Source organism: Xenopus laevis, chromosome 2S (assembly GCF_017654675.1).
Source record: "Xenopus laevis strain J_2021 chromosome 2S, Xenopus_laevis_v10.1, whole genome shotgun sequence".
Classification (NCBI taxonomy): Eukaryota; Metazoa; Chordata; class Amphibia; order Anura; family Pipidae; genus Xenopus; species Xenopus laevis.
The window spans coordinates 141,985,455-142,002,395 of record NC_054374.1 but is presented as its reverse complement, the minus strand read 5'-3'; the positions used below and the strand labels follow the sequence as shown (position 1 = coordinate 142,002,395).

The 16,941-nt window shown below is 40.4% G+C and overlaps 1 protein-coding gene across 2 annotated transcripts in view; it reads right to left on the bottom strand.

The window, feature by feature from the left end:
* mrps31.S (mitochondrial ribosomal protein S31 S homeolog) overlaps positions 1 to 16,941 on the bottom strand; it is a 37,064-nt gene that overhangs the window by 19,016 nt on the left and 1,107 nt on the right. For both annotated transcript variants that reach the window (XM_018250205.2, XM_018250204.2), the window contains exons 2-4: positions 14,636 to 14,944; positions 14,225 to 14,377; positions 10,343 to 10,486 (exon numbers count right to left, since the gene is read on the bottom strand). In XM_018250205.2, the coding sequence (XP_018105694.1) occupies positions 10,343 to 10,486; positions 14,225 to 14,377; positions 14,636 to 14,944 (606 nt within the window). The remainder of the gene's footprint in view (positions 1 to 10,342; positions 10,487 to 14,224; positions 14,378 to 14,635; positions 14,945 to 16,941) is intronic.

The window sequence follows — 16,941 nt, the reverse complement described above, 5'->3', positions numbered from 1 at the left end:
GGCAGTTTCTTGGCAAGCAAGTGACTAGGAAGCGTCTGACTCCTCAGACAGAAACTTCTGTCTCTCCATGGTACAGATGATTCTTCCACCCTGCCACAAGACATCCCCCAGTAAAAAATATTGGAACTAAAGAGGCCACAGAGCCACGTGAAGAGCACAGTGAAGCTACGCTTCTGAATCCTGACATTAATTGATATAAAAATGTTCTCAAATGGAATTGCTGTCATATAATGCAAAGCAATTAGGCCTGGCAGGCCAATTCCCAATATGCCTCTCATAAAACGACTCAGAGCATTTCTCATTATCTCAGATATGATTGGCTATAATTGAAATGCTTTGATTAAAAAGAATGAATGTAATGGGCAAGCTGCTAATTGGGTGCAGCAGAAGGGGTGAGTCACATCTGGATGGGCCCCGTCTCTGCACTCATAGGACTTGCACAATTCACGTGAACAGGCTAATGGCTTAAAGACTAAAAATCCTTTAAGCACGTGAGGAACAAGTTTCCTTGGCATGTGTCTGTGCATCCACCCACTGCCGCCTTTCCAAATGTCTCCTATTCAGTAGGCTACATGCACGCCAGTCAGTTTCTTCCTCGGATACGAAAATATCCTACAAAAAAGTACGGATTTTATTATTTTACTAAGAAACCGTTACAGTAGAACCACCATTTTACATTTTTCATGGGGGCCAGAAAAAAATGGTGTCAAATCCAGGAAAAATGTAAAGTCAGGGAACTGTATTATGCATAATATATAGGTGGGACCACAAAATAACAATGTGAAATGAGGGAAAACTTAAAATAAGTGGATGTAAAATTGAGGTTCCACTGTACATTTCCAAGTAAAGGATGTAACTTAATGGATGCATTTGAATAGAATACAATATCTACAGTAAAACTGCAGTTTTCTGCAAACTTTTCTTGCACCTTGTGGAGTACGAAACTGCTGAAGCTCTACTGCTGATCACAAACATGGTGTCAAAGGAGAGCTACTAGTAATGTGAGTGCACTAGGAAGTCTGAGGTTTCCATATTGTCAGGTAGATGACCAAAACATAGACCCAGGCTGGAGCCAGAAGAATAAACCAAATAAATAAACCAAATCAATAAAGAGTTAGAGTGCTTTTACCCATACAGGTAAAACAGCCACCTGTTGTGATGGTAGGTGCTCGCTTTTGGGTCTCTTGCCTGCAACTGAAGATGTAATTGTAAAAACACCAAAGAATTTACAGGCACACTATCAATTACAGAACAAGTGAAGCATTTATTCAGCCCTCAAAAAATGGCAAGCAGGCAACGTTTCGGGCCCCACGTTAAAAAAAATGTAGCATGAAGGTGTCATATTGCGTGTAAAATGTTGCCACAGACAGAGGTGTGTAATGCATAAACTGGTATTCACGGAGGATAAAGGTGCTTGGGAGGAAAAGAGAAAGGGGGCCTTGCTCCAAATTTTGCCTCATATTTAAAATATTTAAACATTAAATAAACCCGATAGGATTATTTTGCCTCCAATCTTTAGTTTGGAACTAGTATAAGGTAACTAATCAAATAGATATGTGGGGTTACTCACTTCAAGCATTTATTAGTGAACACTACAGCAATAAATTAGATACTAGTGAAAATGAAACTCATATCATACCACATGGCAGTGTCTTCCACCTGTCTGCCCCACAAGTTTCACACCACGCGTCAGGAGAAGTGGCTAACATGAGGTATGCAGACAGGGGGAAGACCCTGCCATGTGGTATGATATGAGTTCAATTTTCACTAGTATCTAATTTATTGCTGTGGTGGTTGTTCACTAATAAATGCTAGAAGTGAGTAACCATGCATATCTATTTGATTATTTGCTTAGTGCTATTGGACCTTAGCATAGACAGCATATGGCCTTGATATATTTTTTATAATAAGTACAAGGTACTGTTTTATTACAACAGACAAAAAATTATTTGAAATCAGCCTGACCAAAGCCAACCTGTAGACCCAGTACTGTGCAACAGTGATATGCAGGAATTTCCCAGACGGCACCAGGTCCTAATTTGCCCTTGACCCACATAGTTAACTGTCAGCCAGAACCTGTGCAACTAAAACTGGCCATAGACGCAAAGATGTGATTGCACGAATCTTAGTCTCATACGATTTTTTGGCCATGTGTGGAGTGTCTCGACATTTTTCGTGCCATGGAGATCGGTCATTCAGTCGACCGGACAGGTTAGACGATTTCTTACGGCTGCCGATAATATCTCTGCGTGTATTGCCGATCTGACGATATCATTGGGAGACTGTCACTAGCTTTGTCGGACATAACTTTCGTACGATTGCTGTCAGGGGCAGAACATTGGCAGGTCTGTTCTTTTACAACTTTTTCTGATCTGAATGGTTAGTGGCAGGTCGGGAGATGGCACCGAACAATCGTTCGTCCAATATTGAAGGGTATAACTGCATGCCTATGGCCAGCTTTTGGATGGTAATGTATATTTTTCTTTCCACTTTTCCCATACCCATTTTTATAGATTTTGCTCAAATATTAATATGCAAATTATTAGAGCATGATTTTTTGGTGGAGTGTTCAGTTCATGGCCAAATATACCCATTAGAACAGAAGTGATGCTGGACTAAGAGAGGATCTTTTACTCCTACTGCAGGAGACTGAGGGACAAATAAAATATATTGCATTCTCAGGGTTTTGTTTGTATTTCTAAAGAGAAGTAAACTGAAGTACCACTTCCCAATACATCTATTCAAAACGACAGCTCTTAAAGATGCTACCCTGAGCTGCATGCACATACCGTCCGGTGTTCCTCCATACTGTAGCTTTCCATTGAAACTTCTTGCTCTTCTCAGATTTATTTTATTCCATATTCTCCCATTACCATAGCAACCTATTCCCTCCCTACCCTCTGCATCTTTTTTTCCGCTGCTGTTTTGAATCTTGAGTTGGCATAAAGGTTGCTAGTGGCATTTCAGATATCCTAGTGCACACAATCATCGTTGACCCGTTTTTAAATTTCGTTTATATCGTTTCGAAGAGGAAAATGGTAAATAGAGAGAGGAAACAATGCTGATCGTTGTAGGGCTGCAGATCCTCTGGGCTTGATAAGCACAATAAAGCATTGACCAATGTTGCCAAAAAGCTAAATCTTTCGAAGGAAGTGTGCATTACAAAAGCTGCACCCCACCCCGTAATATTTCTTTTTTTAATTTATTTTAAACTGCACATGCAATGTAGACTTTAGTACAAAAAAAGGCCATAGATACATGAAATGAAGATATCAGTAAAAGGATTGCTCATACTACTAGAACATTTCTAATGAGATGGGGCTATGGTTTTGTGCCTGGAGGTAGGGAGAAGTAAGATCAGCCAAGAAGCATTTCATATTTCAGTAATTTTAGATCTCATTCTACATATGAACCATCTTCACGGCTACAAAGCAAGTAATTACAACGATCTCCTTTACCAACCGTCCATCAAGTCAATACTAAATGAACTAATCTCTGTTAATGAAAATAATAATAATAATAATAATAATAAAAATGATGTTCAGGGAAACATGGAACACATAGTAACATAGGTTTTCAAATAAAATGGACAAACCACCAAAAAGCACATCCATATAATACTTCTTATATAGTAAAAAAAAGGTCTCTTTGTGGGCTACAAACTTGCATTCATCTATGTGTGTATTTACCTCCTATTATGAGAAGCCCTTGGCTATTCTTAATAATGATGCAGGGTCATAACCACCTCCAAGATTAAAGTGATATTAACACTGAAGAAAAAAAAATATTCTCTGGGCTGATGGTTGCTGATAGGAACTTCAAGTAACTATTAATTACAAAAGTAGCCCTAAAATGGACTGTTTGCCAACCTGATTGTCCAAACTCAACCTGTCTGAACACCAGCAGATTACTGCAGCACAAATATGGCAGCCCGATCATATAGGAACATGGGGGATTAGATAAAACATCTACAAAGTTATAAAGCACATGCAAAGAAAATCTCATGACTGTTGCAAAAAAAGAGAGACTTTAGTGTTATTATGTCTTTAATACCACCTGTCACCGCTGATGCAACAATGGCACCCCATTGTTTGTTAAATAAATGTTTTGCCGGGCTCAGTCACAGTGAATTATCACAACTCTATAACACAGGCTTTCTCTCTTTTTTTCTTGGTTTCAGACTCACATCATGACACATTTTATTGCCTCCGGCATCATATTGAATACTTACAGATACTTGTCGTGCTGGTTATGCTGTGACACCCAAAGTGTTTCTTTAATGGTCAGGTGACTCATTAGTTACAGAATTAGTAAAGCATGCCAAGGCTCCTCGTTATACATTCCATGCAACTTATTCATATGCACTTAAGAAATCGACAGGACCACAAAGGGAAACAAAAGGTGAAACTAAAGGTGAAAACCAGTTTGTGCAACAGAAGTCTTATTTTGTCTCACCGGTTTTCCTGCTGTGAGTGTGCACCGTCCCTGTGTCCTCTGGTTAAACCACCACAATAATATATTTAATTCTATGGCTAGGGCCACACTGGGGCCGAAATCATCTAGCTGAAATATACTGGCTGGTTTCAGCCCTACTGTAGGCAGTAGCCTTCTCTGTCTTCCGTGTTCAGAAAAGCTGAATCGGAACCGGCCTTAGGCTAGGGTCCCACAGGGGTCAAAATCCGATAAAGTCTGTTTAAGCCAAAGCTTCTAAATGCAGAAAAGAGAAGAGGTTACTGCCTACAGTAGGGCTAGTTCAGCTAGCTGATATCAGTCCCTGTTTGGCTGATAAGTCCAATGACTGCATGGCACAACTGGTGTAATTGAGAACATTTATAAAAGGTCTGATACATCTGTATTACAGCTAATTGTTTCATAAATCTGGTCACACACTGGCCTTTATTTGAGCAATCTAATCTTCCAGATTCTAACCAAACAGTTGAATAGCTTGAGGTCTGAGGCTAGCTCCATGCTGGGTAGTGACCCATACACCTACAATAAGGACCCAAACAATGGGGTCTTGCTGGAAAATAACTGAATATCATGGTGTGACCATTTTTTTGTTGATGGTTTGAACCCTTTCTTAGCACATCAATGCCCAAAAGCTTTCCATGCAACTTCTGGTGTCAGGATCAAAATACACAGTAGTGCTTTGCAGGGTAAGTCCTTTTACAGAGTGCGGAGCTGGACACAGATAAAATGTTAGTGTGGCATTCATGGGAACATAAGAGAGGTAGATGAAATATTCACCACATTATGACAATTGCTGGAGTTTGCGGTTGAATAAGTGATAATTCCAGGTATATATTCAAGTGTTATACATCACTATTATATTTGACTACATTCCTATAGTTGTAAGCCCCAGCTTACCATGGCAAAGCTATGGTGTATAAATTGGGGAGAACCTTATTAATTTTCCCAATTTTGAAGTCACAATATAAAATGACTCCAAATGAAAAATAAATTGTATTATGATTTACTTTAAGAAGTTATCCATATACGCAAAGATATGTTCATTTGGGGGCCCCCCTCTAATTAGCCCCTCTGTCAGCAGCTCCCCATATCAAATATGGTAAACTTCTTATATGCTTAGTTGAATCCTACTCCACCCAACCAAGGACAATATACACCAGCCCTGCAGAATAGGTTCCAACAGTGAAAGAGAGCCACATAGTATTCAGTCTGCCAACAAGTTCTATTATAGACGGACATCACTTTTTGGTCATTTCTTTTACAGCATCAGAGCATTGTCACTTTCGATGATGGACCACAATCCTTTTAATACCCCATATAAATTTCCATTTCCATATATTGTCAGTCCAAAATAGCATTGTCTGTGCCGCTTTCTTTCCATGTCAGCTGCAGCTCTAAAAGGTATCAAGTATATGCAATGCTATTTGTCAGTTCTAATAGCAAGGCACAATCCTTGCACTGTGAGTAATGTCACAGCCACTCTAACCTGGGCCATTATCTATGCAAAAATTCAACGGTTAAACCTCCTACGCACCAGTTGGCTCAGCTGCTCTACTGATAGCTGCTTCCCAAGAGAGAGAGGTTGTGGTCACATTTGCACATCATTGGTACACAATGAGAAATGTGTGAAAAACAAAACTTGACAAAAGACAGCAAAAGACCTAATAAATAAAGGACATTTTGAGCTGGACAGAGGTTCCTCCCATCTGTGATAATCTGGCTCTGAAGTCATAAGCACTTGGTGATCTGGGAGAACAGTACGGTACTGTTAGTCAAGTCTGTAACTGGGACAGACTGGACCTGCTTCATTCTGGCTTGCGCTGTGATCAGTACAATGTATTATTAAATTGGCCAACCTGCAGCAAGGCTTTCAGAGGGTACAAGGAGTTGCAGTGATCCCTATACCAGAGGGCCTTAGATTGTCCAACCTTAGCACAGACCCTATATAAAGGGAGTTACATATTGGCCTGACATATTTCTGTCCCTTCTGATACTGAATTACAACTCTCAGAGTTGCAAGGAAAATTAGACCTTTATCAAATTATGATGTTCTGTCACCTATACATAAAAAGCGGTATAATAAAAGTCGTTTGCAACCTAAATTCTTTTTTTCATTTAAACATCCATCCCCGTTATAAAGGTGTATAAATGTCTGAGCTGTCAATCATATATTGCCTGAGGCATAGAGGTGGGGCAGTCAATTACTTTCACTTTTGATTCAGCACTTCCTACATGTTACTGCTCCCCCCACATTCCCCCTCCCTTCTAACGCTCTATAAATTGTGTAGGCCACTGTCTTTGGGCTTTAGGTCCCCCATTCTGGTGCATACTCAAGGTTTTTGGGGTGCTACACAACTTGCGCTACACAACAAAATGGCTACTGCATGCATGCTGTGATTGTGTAATTCCTAGACCAAAGGAAACAAAATGTAAATAATAATTGTATTTTTCTCAACTATCATGATATAAAATAATTTGGAATTATTTCCTAGGGTTACAGGTCCTCTTTAAAGGAGACAGTTTTTGTAAAAAATGAGAACGTACCAATGCGTTATACTCATTTAGAATTGTGCTTAAAGTAATGTTCCAGGCTGATTTATTGAATATTTCTGCTAAAACCCTTATAATCCCTCCCTTCTCTTCCAGCTCCCTGAATTCCCAGGTTGTGTAGGGGAGCCGGCAGCACTCATCTCACTGCACTTTGGTGCAGGAACCAATCAGCAACTAGCAGGACCTGATAGGGAACTGAAGCCTGTCTGTGCCTGCAGGACTGTGATTGGCTGTCCCCCTCCTACTGTGCTTCTAGCAGGGACTGTTAGGACACGCCCACCCCTCATTTGAAACAGGGACCAGTGAACATCTATAGGGAGCTCTAATAAAGGGGCTATTTTTAAAGATGATATTCATTTTTAGCACCATGTAAAAGCAACACCATATATTACTCATAATTGCCTACAAAATTAGGGTTTTTTCATGAATCCTATACGTCTCCTTTAAATAAGGCATTCTGCTAAAGACGCTATAGAAAATTGCCACATAGCATCATATGACCATTTGGAACATGGAGAACTCTGAATTTCAAAAAAGAAAGGCAGATGGAATATGCACATTATCACCAGACTGATTTATTTATCCAGCCCTTGAAATGAGATCCCTTGCCTTGGTATCCAACAGTGTAGACTCAGAGGCCTGAATCAGTCACATCTCTTGGAATGTAGGCTGTACTTGTTATAAAATTACTCTCAGCATGCAAAATAGTGAACGTACGCACAAGGGAACAATAATGGTTAGTACGCAAGCTGTTGTACAACTACAATTCTCATAATTTTCCCCCAGTCAAATGTGCCGATATTTGTAGCTAAATAAATGATAATTCCTGGCAGATCCAATCAGAGAACTTTGCACGTTCGCACGAAATAAACAGCAAGGGGTAACCCTGCGTTCCTTTGCCTTGAGTGCCAGTGTTTTCTATTTCCACAGATTCAATCAGAGCCCAAGCATTTTGAATCAATGAGATATTGTTTCTACATTCCTCTAGCATGAGCACCTGTTTCACACAATTATGTATGTAAGGGGGGAACCATTCTAATCAATTACAATATAAAACAACACCAAGGGGCAGATGTATCAAGGGTCGAATTTCGAGGGGTTAAATCCCTCGAAATTCGACTGGGGAATAGAATCGAATAGGCAATTCGGACGAATTCACGCACTGGCGAATAGTTGAATGGGCGAATATTCGCCCGGCGTGAATGGGCCCCCAAGTGATAAAATGAATTGTAGTCTTTCTGAAGCTGTTCAAGCACACAAAAATATGCTCGTTTGGTGGGCCCCTCTGCCAGCAATCAACTACAGTAATCGTATTAGTTTGGAATTTTTAAGAGCCAAGTCAGTACCTTTCCAGATCTCGCTGAACTATAGTCCCCTGCATCCCCTACAACAAAGGGCACCTATCACAGCCAAAATCAAACACATATTAACAATCTGACCAGTACAAGCTAAACACGTTCACTCAAACTACATATATAGTTTTTTGAAAAAACTGCAGGTTTTAAAAAAAATCCCTTACTTTGTCAAATGGGTTCTTTCACTGTGGGAGGCCATACTGAAACTATAACAGAGACTCTAATATGCAAATTTCAGGAGCATGCTCAGATTCTAACACTGCTTTGAGTATGCCTTGTTTAACTCCTCCACTAGAAGTATCAGGATATTTCTTGTCCCCTGCTGGTGATGTTATTATGCAAATGAAGGGCACACAGTAACTTCCAGCAGGTGGCAGCACTTCTGAACAGCAGCTAACACACAGGTTTGGCTGATTTGAAAATAGCTTAGAAGGGTTGATAAGCAAGAAAGGAATTTTAACTGAGCATGTGCGAGATTTCAGAGCTGCAGTTGGCTGGGAAGATATAGGTAGGAGGATCCAGTGAAATTCAAGATGGCTGCCTCAGCTAGAACTGCAGGGGAGATAGGGGAGATCTTGCAGAAGGAATAGTTAGCCGATCATTTACATTATACAAACAATTCTAACTGTTTTAAAAATCGGATTTCTTGAACTTTCACATAGTGTATTTACTTAGTAAATGATTTTGGTCATGATTGGTGCCCTTTAAAGCTTAGTGCAATGCGTTCCCCCACAAACCTTTCTCTTTCAGCTGCAAGCAAAATCTTTCACGACCCATGGCCGTCTCTGCTGTTCGACCCGCCCATATCTTCTGCTGTTCCCGCCCTCCTACCAATGAAAAACGAGTAGACAGTCAAGCAACAGTGGGAGTGATGGTCTGCAAACAAGACCGTCTACTCGTTTTTCATTGGTAGGCGGACTGAGGTCAGCCCCGGTCTGAGTGGGCCAAATGCACTTTTTGTGCTCATTTCTCAACACTGGTTAATTCGATTCGGGATTTGGCCTCTTTCAGCAGGATTCGGCCGAATCCTTGTACCTGGCCAAACCTAATCCGCACCCTAATTTGCATATGCATTTGGTGTATCCCTATTTTCCATTATATTTTTTTGCATATGCAAATTAGGGGCAAAAAGGAAAATCGCTTGACTTTTCGTTAGGGATGCACAGAATCTGAATCCTAATTTGCATATCCAAATTAGGGGTGGGAAGGGGAAAACATTTTTTATTTCCTTGTTTTGTAACAAAAAGTTATGCGATTTCCCTCTTGCCCCTAATTTGCATATGCAAATTAGGATTCGGATTCAGTTCAACCGGGCAGAAGGATTCCGCCAAACCTGAATACTGGCCGAAACTCAACTGAATCCTGGATTTGGTGCATTCCTACTTTTCGTCACAAAACCAGGATGCTTTCTCTCCCTTGCATTGTGAGTAATGTCACAGCCACTCTAACCTGGGCCATTATCTATGCAAAAATTCAACGGTTAAACCTCCTACGCACCAGTTGGCTCAGCTGCTCTACTGATAGCTGCTTCCCAAGAGAGAGAGGTTGTGGTCACATTTGCACATCATTGGTACACAATGAGAAATGTGTGAAAAACAAAACTTGACAAAAGACAGCAAAAGACCTGCTTTTTCAGCAGGATTCGGACAAATCCGTGTGCCTGCCCAAACCTAGTCCTAAACCTAATTTGCATATGGATTCGGAGCATCCCTATTTTCCATTATATTTTTGCATATGCAAGTTAGGGGCGGGAAGGGAAATCGCTTGACTTTTAGTCACAAAACAAGGAAGCAAAATCTTTTCCCACTTTTTCCTTAACCTCTCGGATTGGTATTCGGCCGAATCTTTCACAATGGATTCTGGGATTTCGCTGAATCCCAAATAGTGGATTTAGTGCACCCCTAAATGGAAACAAACAATAATACACCAGGTGAATACTTAGAAGACCTAAAGAAATCCTGAGATACCTTCTGACACCAGCTAACTCTTGTGTTACACCCCTGTCGTGAGTGTACCCTCGACCATCCTCATCAAACCGAATCTGGTTGGAGTGCCAAGATGATATTCGGAGTTCTGGGTGCTTCTTGACCTTCATGTCGGAGATGATGTTGCTGGAACACAAAAGGACTAATAAGTTCTGCAGATCATTATTCACTCTCTGTAATGCTTTAGCCTTATTCTAAATGTTTTTGTTTCTTCAAAATTTACACCACTTTCACTTAATCCAAATAAACTAATGGATTTCCTTGCTGCTGCAAATGTTTTTTATAGTAAAGGGATATTTACATTACATACTATATAATCATGATATAATTCTCTTGGACCCAGCCACAGATCAGTTTTATAAAGCCCATTAATGTCACTTTGCACACCCGTATCAAAAGAAAGTTCCAACTGCAATGAAATATATCTACATTACATAAAGAACAGTTTGGACAGAGAGCTTTATAGTGAAAGAGGGAATCTCTCAATGTATGTCCTCTATAGACCAAAAGGACTATAAAGAATTGGCTTTTCCCTCCACCCTAGTAGAGAAGGCTAATCAATAAGTGGGAAAACTCTTAAAACATATATCAGCGATTGTGTAATATTTTATTTCTGGTGCAAGAGTTTGAGTGTAGGGAGACTGCCACCTAGTGGTCACATTACAAGGGTCCATCTGCTTACAGAAGAAATCAGTGAAAAGGCATGTTAAATCAACACTTATTATTATGATCAGAAATGTAAATAAAGCACCAGTGTATTCCGCAGCGCTATTAAATTTAATATACAGATATAACTGATAACCATATAAGACAAAAAGAGGGCCTGCTCAACAGACATTACAATTTAAAAGAAGGGGAATCTAACAGGAGAGGGGAGATTATATCTGTGAACATGTGAGATTTATAGTTTTACAATACAGTAACATTACCTAAGTAACAAACCTTTTAAAAATCTTGATTTTTTTCTTTAATCCCACCATTATTAAAATTTACTGCAGTTAAAGCCTTAAAAGATAAGTAAACCTTTAAAATAAGTGAATGTAAAATTGATGAGGCTGCTATTCACATTCATTAATTATTTATTTTTTATTCCAAGATATTCAGGGATACATGTGCTGTTAATATGAATGAATTTTGTTCCAACAGCGCTGCCTGCTGGTCAGTTTCCCACCAGTCTGACCACCAAGTAGTCAAGGAAGTTGTCAGGAGAAAGAAAAGAGGCTGCTCTGGATGTTCTTCTGCTTAGGAAAGATTTGAGAAAGGTTTCTATTTTTTTCTTAAGCAGAAGAACTTCAGAGCAGCCTCTTTCTTTCTCCTGACAACTTCCTTGACTACTTGGTGGTCAGACTGGTGGGAAACTGACCAGCAGGTGGTGATATTGGAACAAAATTCATTCATATTAACAGCACATGTATCCCTTAATATCTTAGAATAAAAAAATAAATAAATAATGAATGCAAATGACAAAAGTGCTTAGAATATCACTTTCATCAATTTTACAATCACTCATTTTAAAGGTTTACTTACCCTTTAATGTTTTATATTGCTTAAAGGGGTTGGTCACCTTTGAGTTAACTTTTATTATGATGCAGGGAGTGCTATTCTGAATCAATTTGCAATTGGATTTAATTTTATATTGTTTGTAGTTTTTGATTTATTTAGTTTTTTTATTCAGCAGCTCTCCAGTTGCTAGGGTCCAAATTGACCTAGCAACCATGCACTGATTTGACTAGCATATGAATAGCAGAGGGCCTGAGTAGAAAGAGGATCAATAAAAAGTAGCAATATAAATAAAATTGTAGTCTTACAGAGCATTCGTTTTTTAGATAGGGTCAGTGACCCCCCCCCCCCCATTTGAAAATTGGAAGGATTTAGAAGAAAAAGGCAAAAAATTCAAAAACTATAAATAAAAATTAGACCAATTGAAAAGCTGCTTAGAATTTGTTGTTCTATCACATACACACAAGTTAACTTAAAGGTGACATTCATAATGATACATACACACTAAGCATGCAGTGTTTCCCGGATTCTGCCGATTACATTTACATTACATTTTTTGCAGGGTTGAGCGATTTTCTAGTAGACTTAAAATATATAGATCCAAATTATGGAAAGATCCGTTATCTGGAAAACCCCAGGTCCCGAACATTCTGGATAACAGGACCCATACCTGTACTACATGCGACCTAGAGATGACTGTGAAACCTACACATATGGCCAAACAACCTTATGAGCAAGATAAATCGGCCCATGTGTGAATCTCAATAATATATACTCACTCCCCAGACATTATCAATAACTTCTTATTGTCTGGACAGGAGGGTTGGGTAATGGTGCACAAAGACAGTTCAGCCTGGGGTGCAACAAATAGATCTGTCCCTTGCCACAATCCCCCAGAAAATATAATTTCCCATTTTTTTCACCTACTCAGTAGATCAGGCAGTCATTATACAATAAAAAAGAGTGACTGAAGTGCCCGAATTCTGATCATCTCATAAAGTTAGAGGCCAAAGATAAATTAAGGCTTCCAAAGGAAATAATAAACATGTATTGATGTAACTGTAAAGGCAAACAGGGAGATTTTGAGTGCTTTGAACGACACAGCATTGTTTACCCTTAAATTAACTTTTAGTACGGAGTAGAGAGTGATATTCTGAGACCATCCCCAATTGTTTTTTTATTTTTTGTGGTTTTTGAGTAATTGAGATTTTTATTCAGCAGCTCTCCAGTTTGCCATTTCAGCAATCTGGTCGTTAAGGTCCAAATTACCCTAGCAACCATGCATTGATATATTGACTGGAATATGAATAGGAGAGGACCTGAATAGAAAGATGGGCAACAAAAAGTAGCAATAAACTATTTGTCACCTTACAGAGCATTGGTTTTTTAGATGGGATCAGTGGCCCAAATTTGGAAGCTGGAAACAGCCAGAAGAAGGAAAATACTTTTGCCTTCCCAAATTCTAAAAAAAAAAAAATCAAAAAAAAATGAAAGAAAGTTACTTAAAATCAGGCATTCCGAATTACAGAAAGGCCAATTTTTAGAAGTGATTTTCTTTTTCTCTGTAAGAACAGAGCAGTATCTTGTACCAGATCCATATTCAGTTAATCTTTATTGGAAGCAGAACCAGCCTATTGGGTTTATTTAATGTTTACATCATTTTCTGGTAAACAAGTTATGAAGATCCAAATAACGGAAAGATCTGTTATCCAGAAATCCCCTGGTCCCGAGCATTCTGAATAACAGGTCCCATTTCTGTATAATAAAAGTAAACCACCCCTTTAAATAACCCATAAATGCAGTGCCAAAGTTCCCCTTACAGATTTCCACTAACATTCCAGCAGTTGATAGCTGCCGGGAAAGCCGCCAATTGAGCCATTACCTGAAATAGTCATTTATTTTAAACCATAACATTCAATTTCATCTTTACTTCCTGATTAAGAAAGGAAACTTGCCCTCATACATCATAGCATTATAGATATGATTCTACTTGGGATGCACCGAATCCACTTTTTTGGATTTAGCCGAACCCCCGAATCCTTGGTGAAAGATTCGGCCGAATACCAAACCGAATCCTAATTTGCATGTGCATATTAGGGATGGGAAAGGGAAAACATTTTTTACATCCTTGTTTTGTGACAAAAAGACACGCGATTTACCTCCCCACCCCTTATTTGCATATGCAAATTAGGATTTGGATTTGGTTCGACTGGCAGAAGGATTCGGCCGAATTCATGCTGAAAAAATGCCGAATCCTGGCCGAATCCCGAACCGAATCCTGGATTCGGTGCATCCGTAGATTCTACTTGCATTTCTTACAGCCATAGCATCAATTTATAAGGCTTTTATAACATCAAAACCTACCCGAGACTGTCGCATCTCTTTTGTGCATCGGTTTCTTGTTCATGCTTCCTCAGTTGCTGCAGGAGCTCGGATTCTATCTGCTTTTTATTTGACGGAAGGGACTCAGCGACAGCCGAGACTGCTGCCACCAAATCTGGGTTCAGTGGCTTTGTGCTTTAGAGGAAAAAAACACATATAAAACATTATAGTAGCATGGAACTCCTGTGTCTCTTCTTCAACAAACTGTTCCAAAACTGGGCCTAAACCAAAACCGTCATCATCTTTAGACAAATGATGTAAATAGTGAATAGTAAAAATAAATTGGATTTTACTTTCCCCTGTATACTGCAATCAGCTGGCAAAACATATCAGATAAAGTTTGGGCAGAAAACATGGTGTTTTCTATTGGTTGTATTGGCACAAATCTCTTACTTTTCTGTGTGACTCTCTTCTGCAACTCTCTGGAACATGCTGCTAGCACTCTCCATGCTTTCCATATTCTCTGTGCGGGGTTCTTTGTTCCTGTTTGTTTTCATGGCCTGAAACTTTCTTCTTGAGCTCAGCTCAACCTTCATGTCTCCAATGACATTTAGCAAGTTCTCCTTCTTGCTGGGCTGAGGCTGTTTCTCTGGTGTCCCATTCTGTTGCTCAGGAGCACTGGAAGTCTCAGGAGGATTCTTTGGATTTTCACAGCGGAGAACACTGCATGAGCCAAACCACCTTTGCACGTGATCTGAATGCCTATAAAAAACACAGGGATTTTTCATTTTACAGTATACAGCCAGCACATTAACTATAACTAGCACACATAACCATATTTTAACATTCTATTGTACTTTGGATTTTTGTAGACATGCTTAAAGTTTGTGTTCGCCAAGATTTAGGTCACACGGCATCTTTTGGCCACTCTCCTATTTGCCATCCCAAGTACAGTGACATGCCAAGTCAAACAATCGATGCAGACACTATGGGGCATATTTATCAGCACTGGAGACAAACATCAGCGGTGGTGTTGCCCATAGCAACCAATCATTCTTTGCTTTTGTTTCTAACTTGTATCCGACTGTTCAAACTTCATTGCTGGGTGACTGCTATGGGCAACATCATTGTTGATGTTTGTCTCCAACGTTAATATGCCCCAATATGTCTTTTTTATAATTAAGTCTTGTTGGCTTGATTGGGGTTAATGCAGTGGCACGTTTTGTACTAGGGATTTTTGATATGTTAACACAATAAATCCATTATACGGTATATGTAATCTAGTGGCTGATCCAGAGTACAGATTCTGATTCTTGGGCAGTACTGATGTTACGCAACAGACGAAGTGGTTGATTTATAGCAATCTGTGCCAAACTAGTGCAGCTGCCAATGGAAACCAATCAACAATTTCCTTTGAACAATCTACTACTAGTTGGAGGAGGGATGTCCAACTGGAGGCCCATAGGCCGGTTGTAGCCTTGCAAAGGATTTGTATGGTCCCCAGTCTGCTCAGAGGCTCTATAGCAGGGGTGCCCACACTTTGTTACACTGGGATCTACTCTCGACACCTGGCCCCCATCAGGAGATCTACCTTGATAACGTGGCGGCGACATTTTTTTGGCCATGCCCATTTACTCATTCACTCACTCATTTACTCATTCACTCACTCATTTACTCATTCACTCACTCACTCAGTCCGTCACTCACTCAGTCCGTCACTCACTCAGTCCGTCACTCACTCAGTCCGTCACTCACTCAGTCCGTCACTCACTCAGTCCGTCACTCACTCAGTCCGTCACTCACTCAGTCCGTCACTCACTCAGTCCGTCACTCACTCAGTCCGTCACTCACTCAGTCCGTCACTCACTCAGTCCGTCACTCACTCAGTCCGTCACTCACTCAGTCCGTCACTCACTCAGTCCGTCACTCACTCAGTCCGTCACTCACTCAGTCCGTCACTCACTCAGTCCGTCACTCACTCAGTCCGTCACTCACTCAGTCCGTCACTCACTCAGTCCGTCACTCACTCAGTCCGTCACTCACTCAGTCCGTCACTCACTCAGTCCGTCACTCACTCAGTCAGTCACTCAGTCCGTCACTCAGTCCGTCACTCAGTCAGTCACTCAGTCAGTCACTCAGTCAGTCACTCAGTCAGTCACTCAGTCAGTCACTCAGTCAGTCACCAGAAAGTCCATGGGAAAGTAAAGGTGAGGCAGTTGCTGCTGTGAGTGCCATGAGATGCAGGAGCTCAGCAAAATCAGTCCCTTTATGACTGTGGTTCAGCTCCCTCCATTCTTCTCGCATTCCCAGCTCTCTGCCATGTTCCCATCAATTGTGTCACTGCCCAGCAATTGTCCCGTTGCCCAACAGTCCCGCTATCCATGAGCTGTCCTTTTTTTTTTTTGAGCGCTACTTACAAGTACCGCAACAACGTTATTATTATCCAGCTCCTTGCCTCGAGCCAAGCCCGACGTCACAATTCGTATCACACGAGATTGAGGCATCAGCACTACTCGTAACCACGGTGATGCTCCTCTGCTGTTAGCCCTGCTCTTTTTTCCCCTCTGCTGTCAGCCCAGCCAGTGCACTTCCCACGCCAGGCCCCAAGTCGCGGTCTACCAGGAACATGACTACTGGTCTACTGGTAGACCGCGATCGACGTCCTGGGCACCCCTGCTCTATAGACTTTACTGTATGACATCATAATTTTGAAGCAAAATCCAAAGTAGCTGTAGCACACAATTCAGTTTTGATAATGC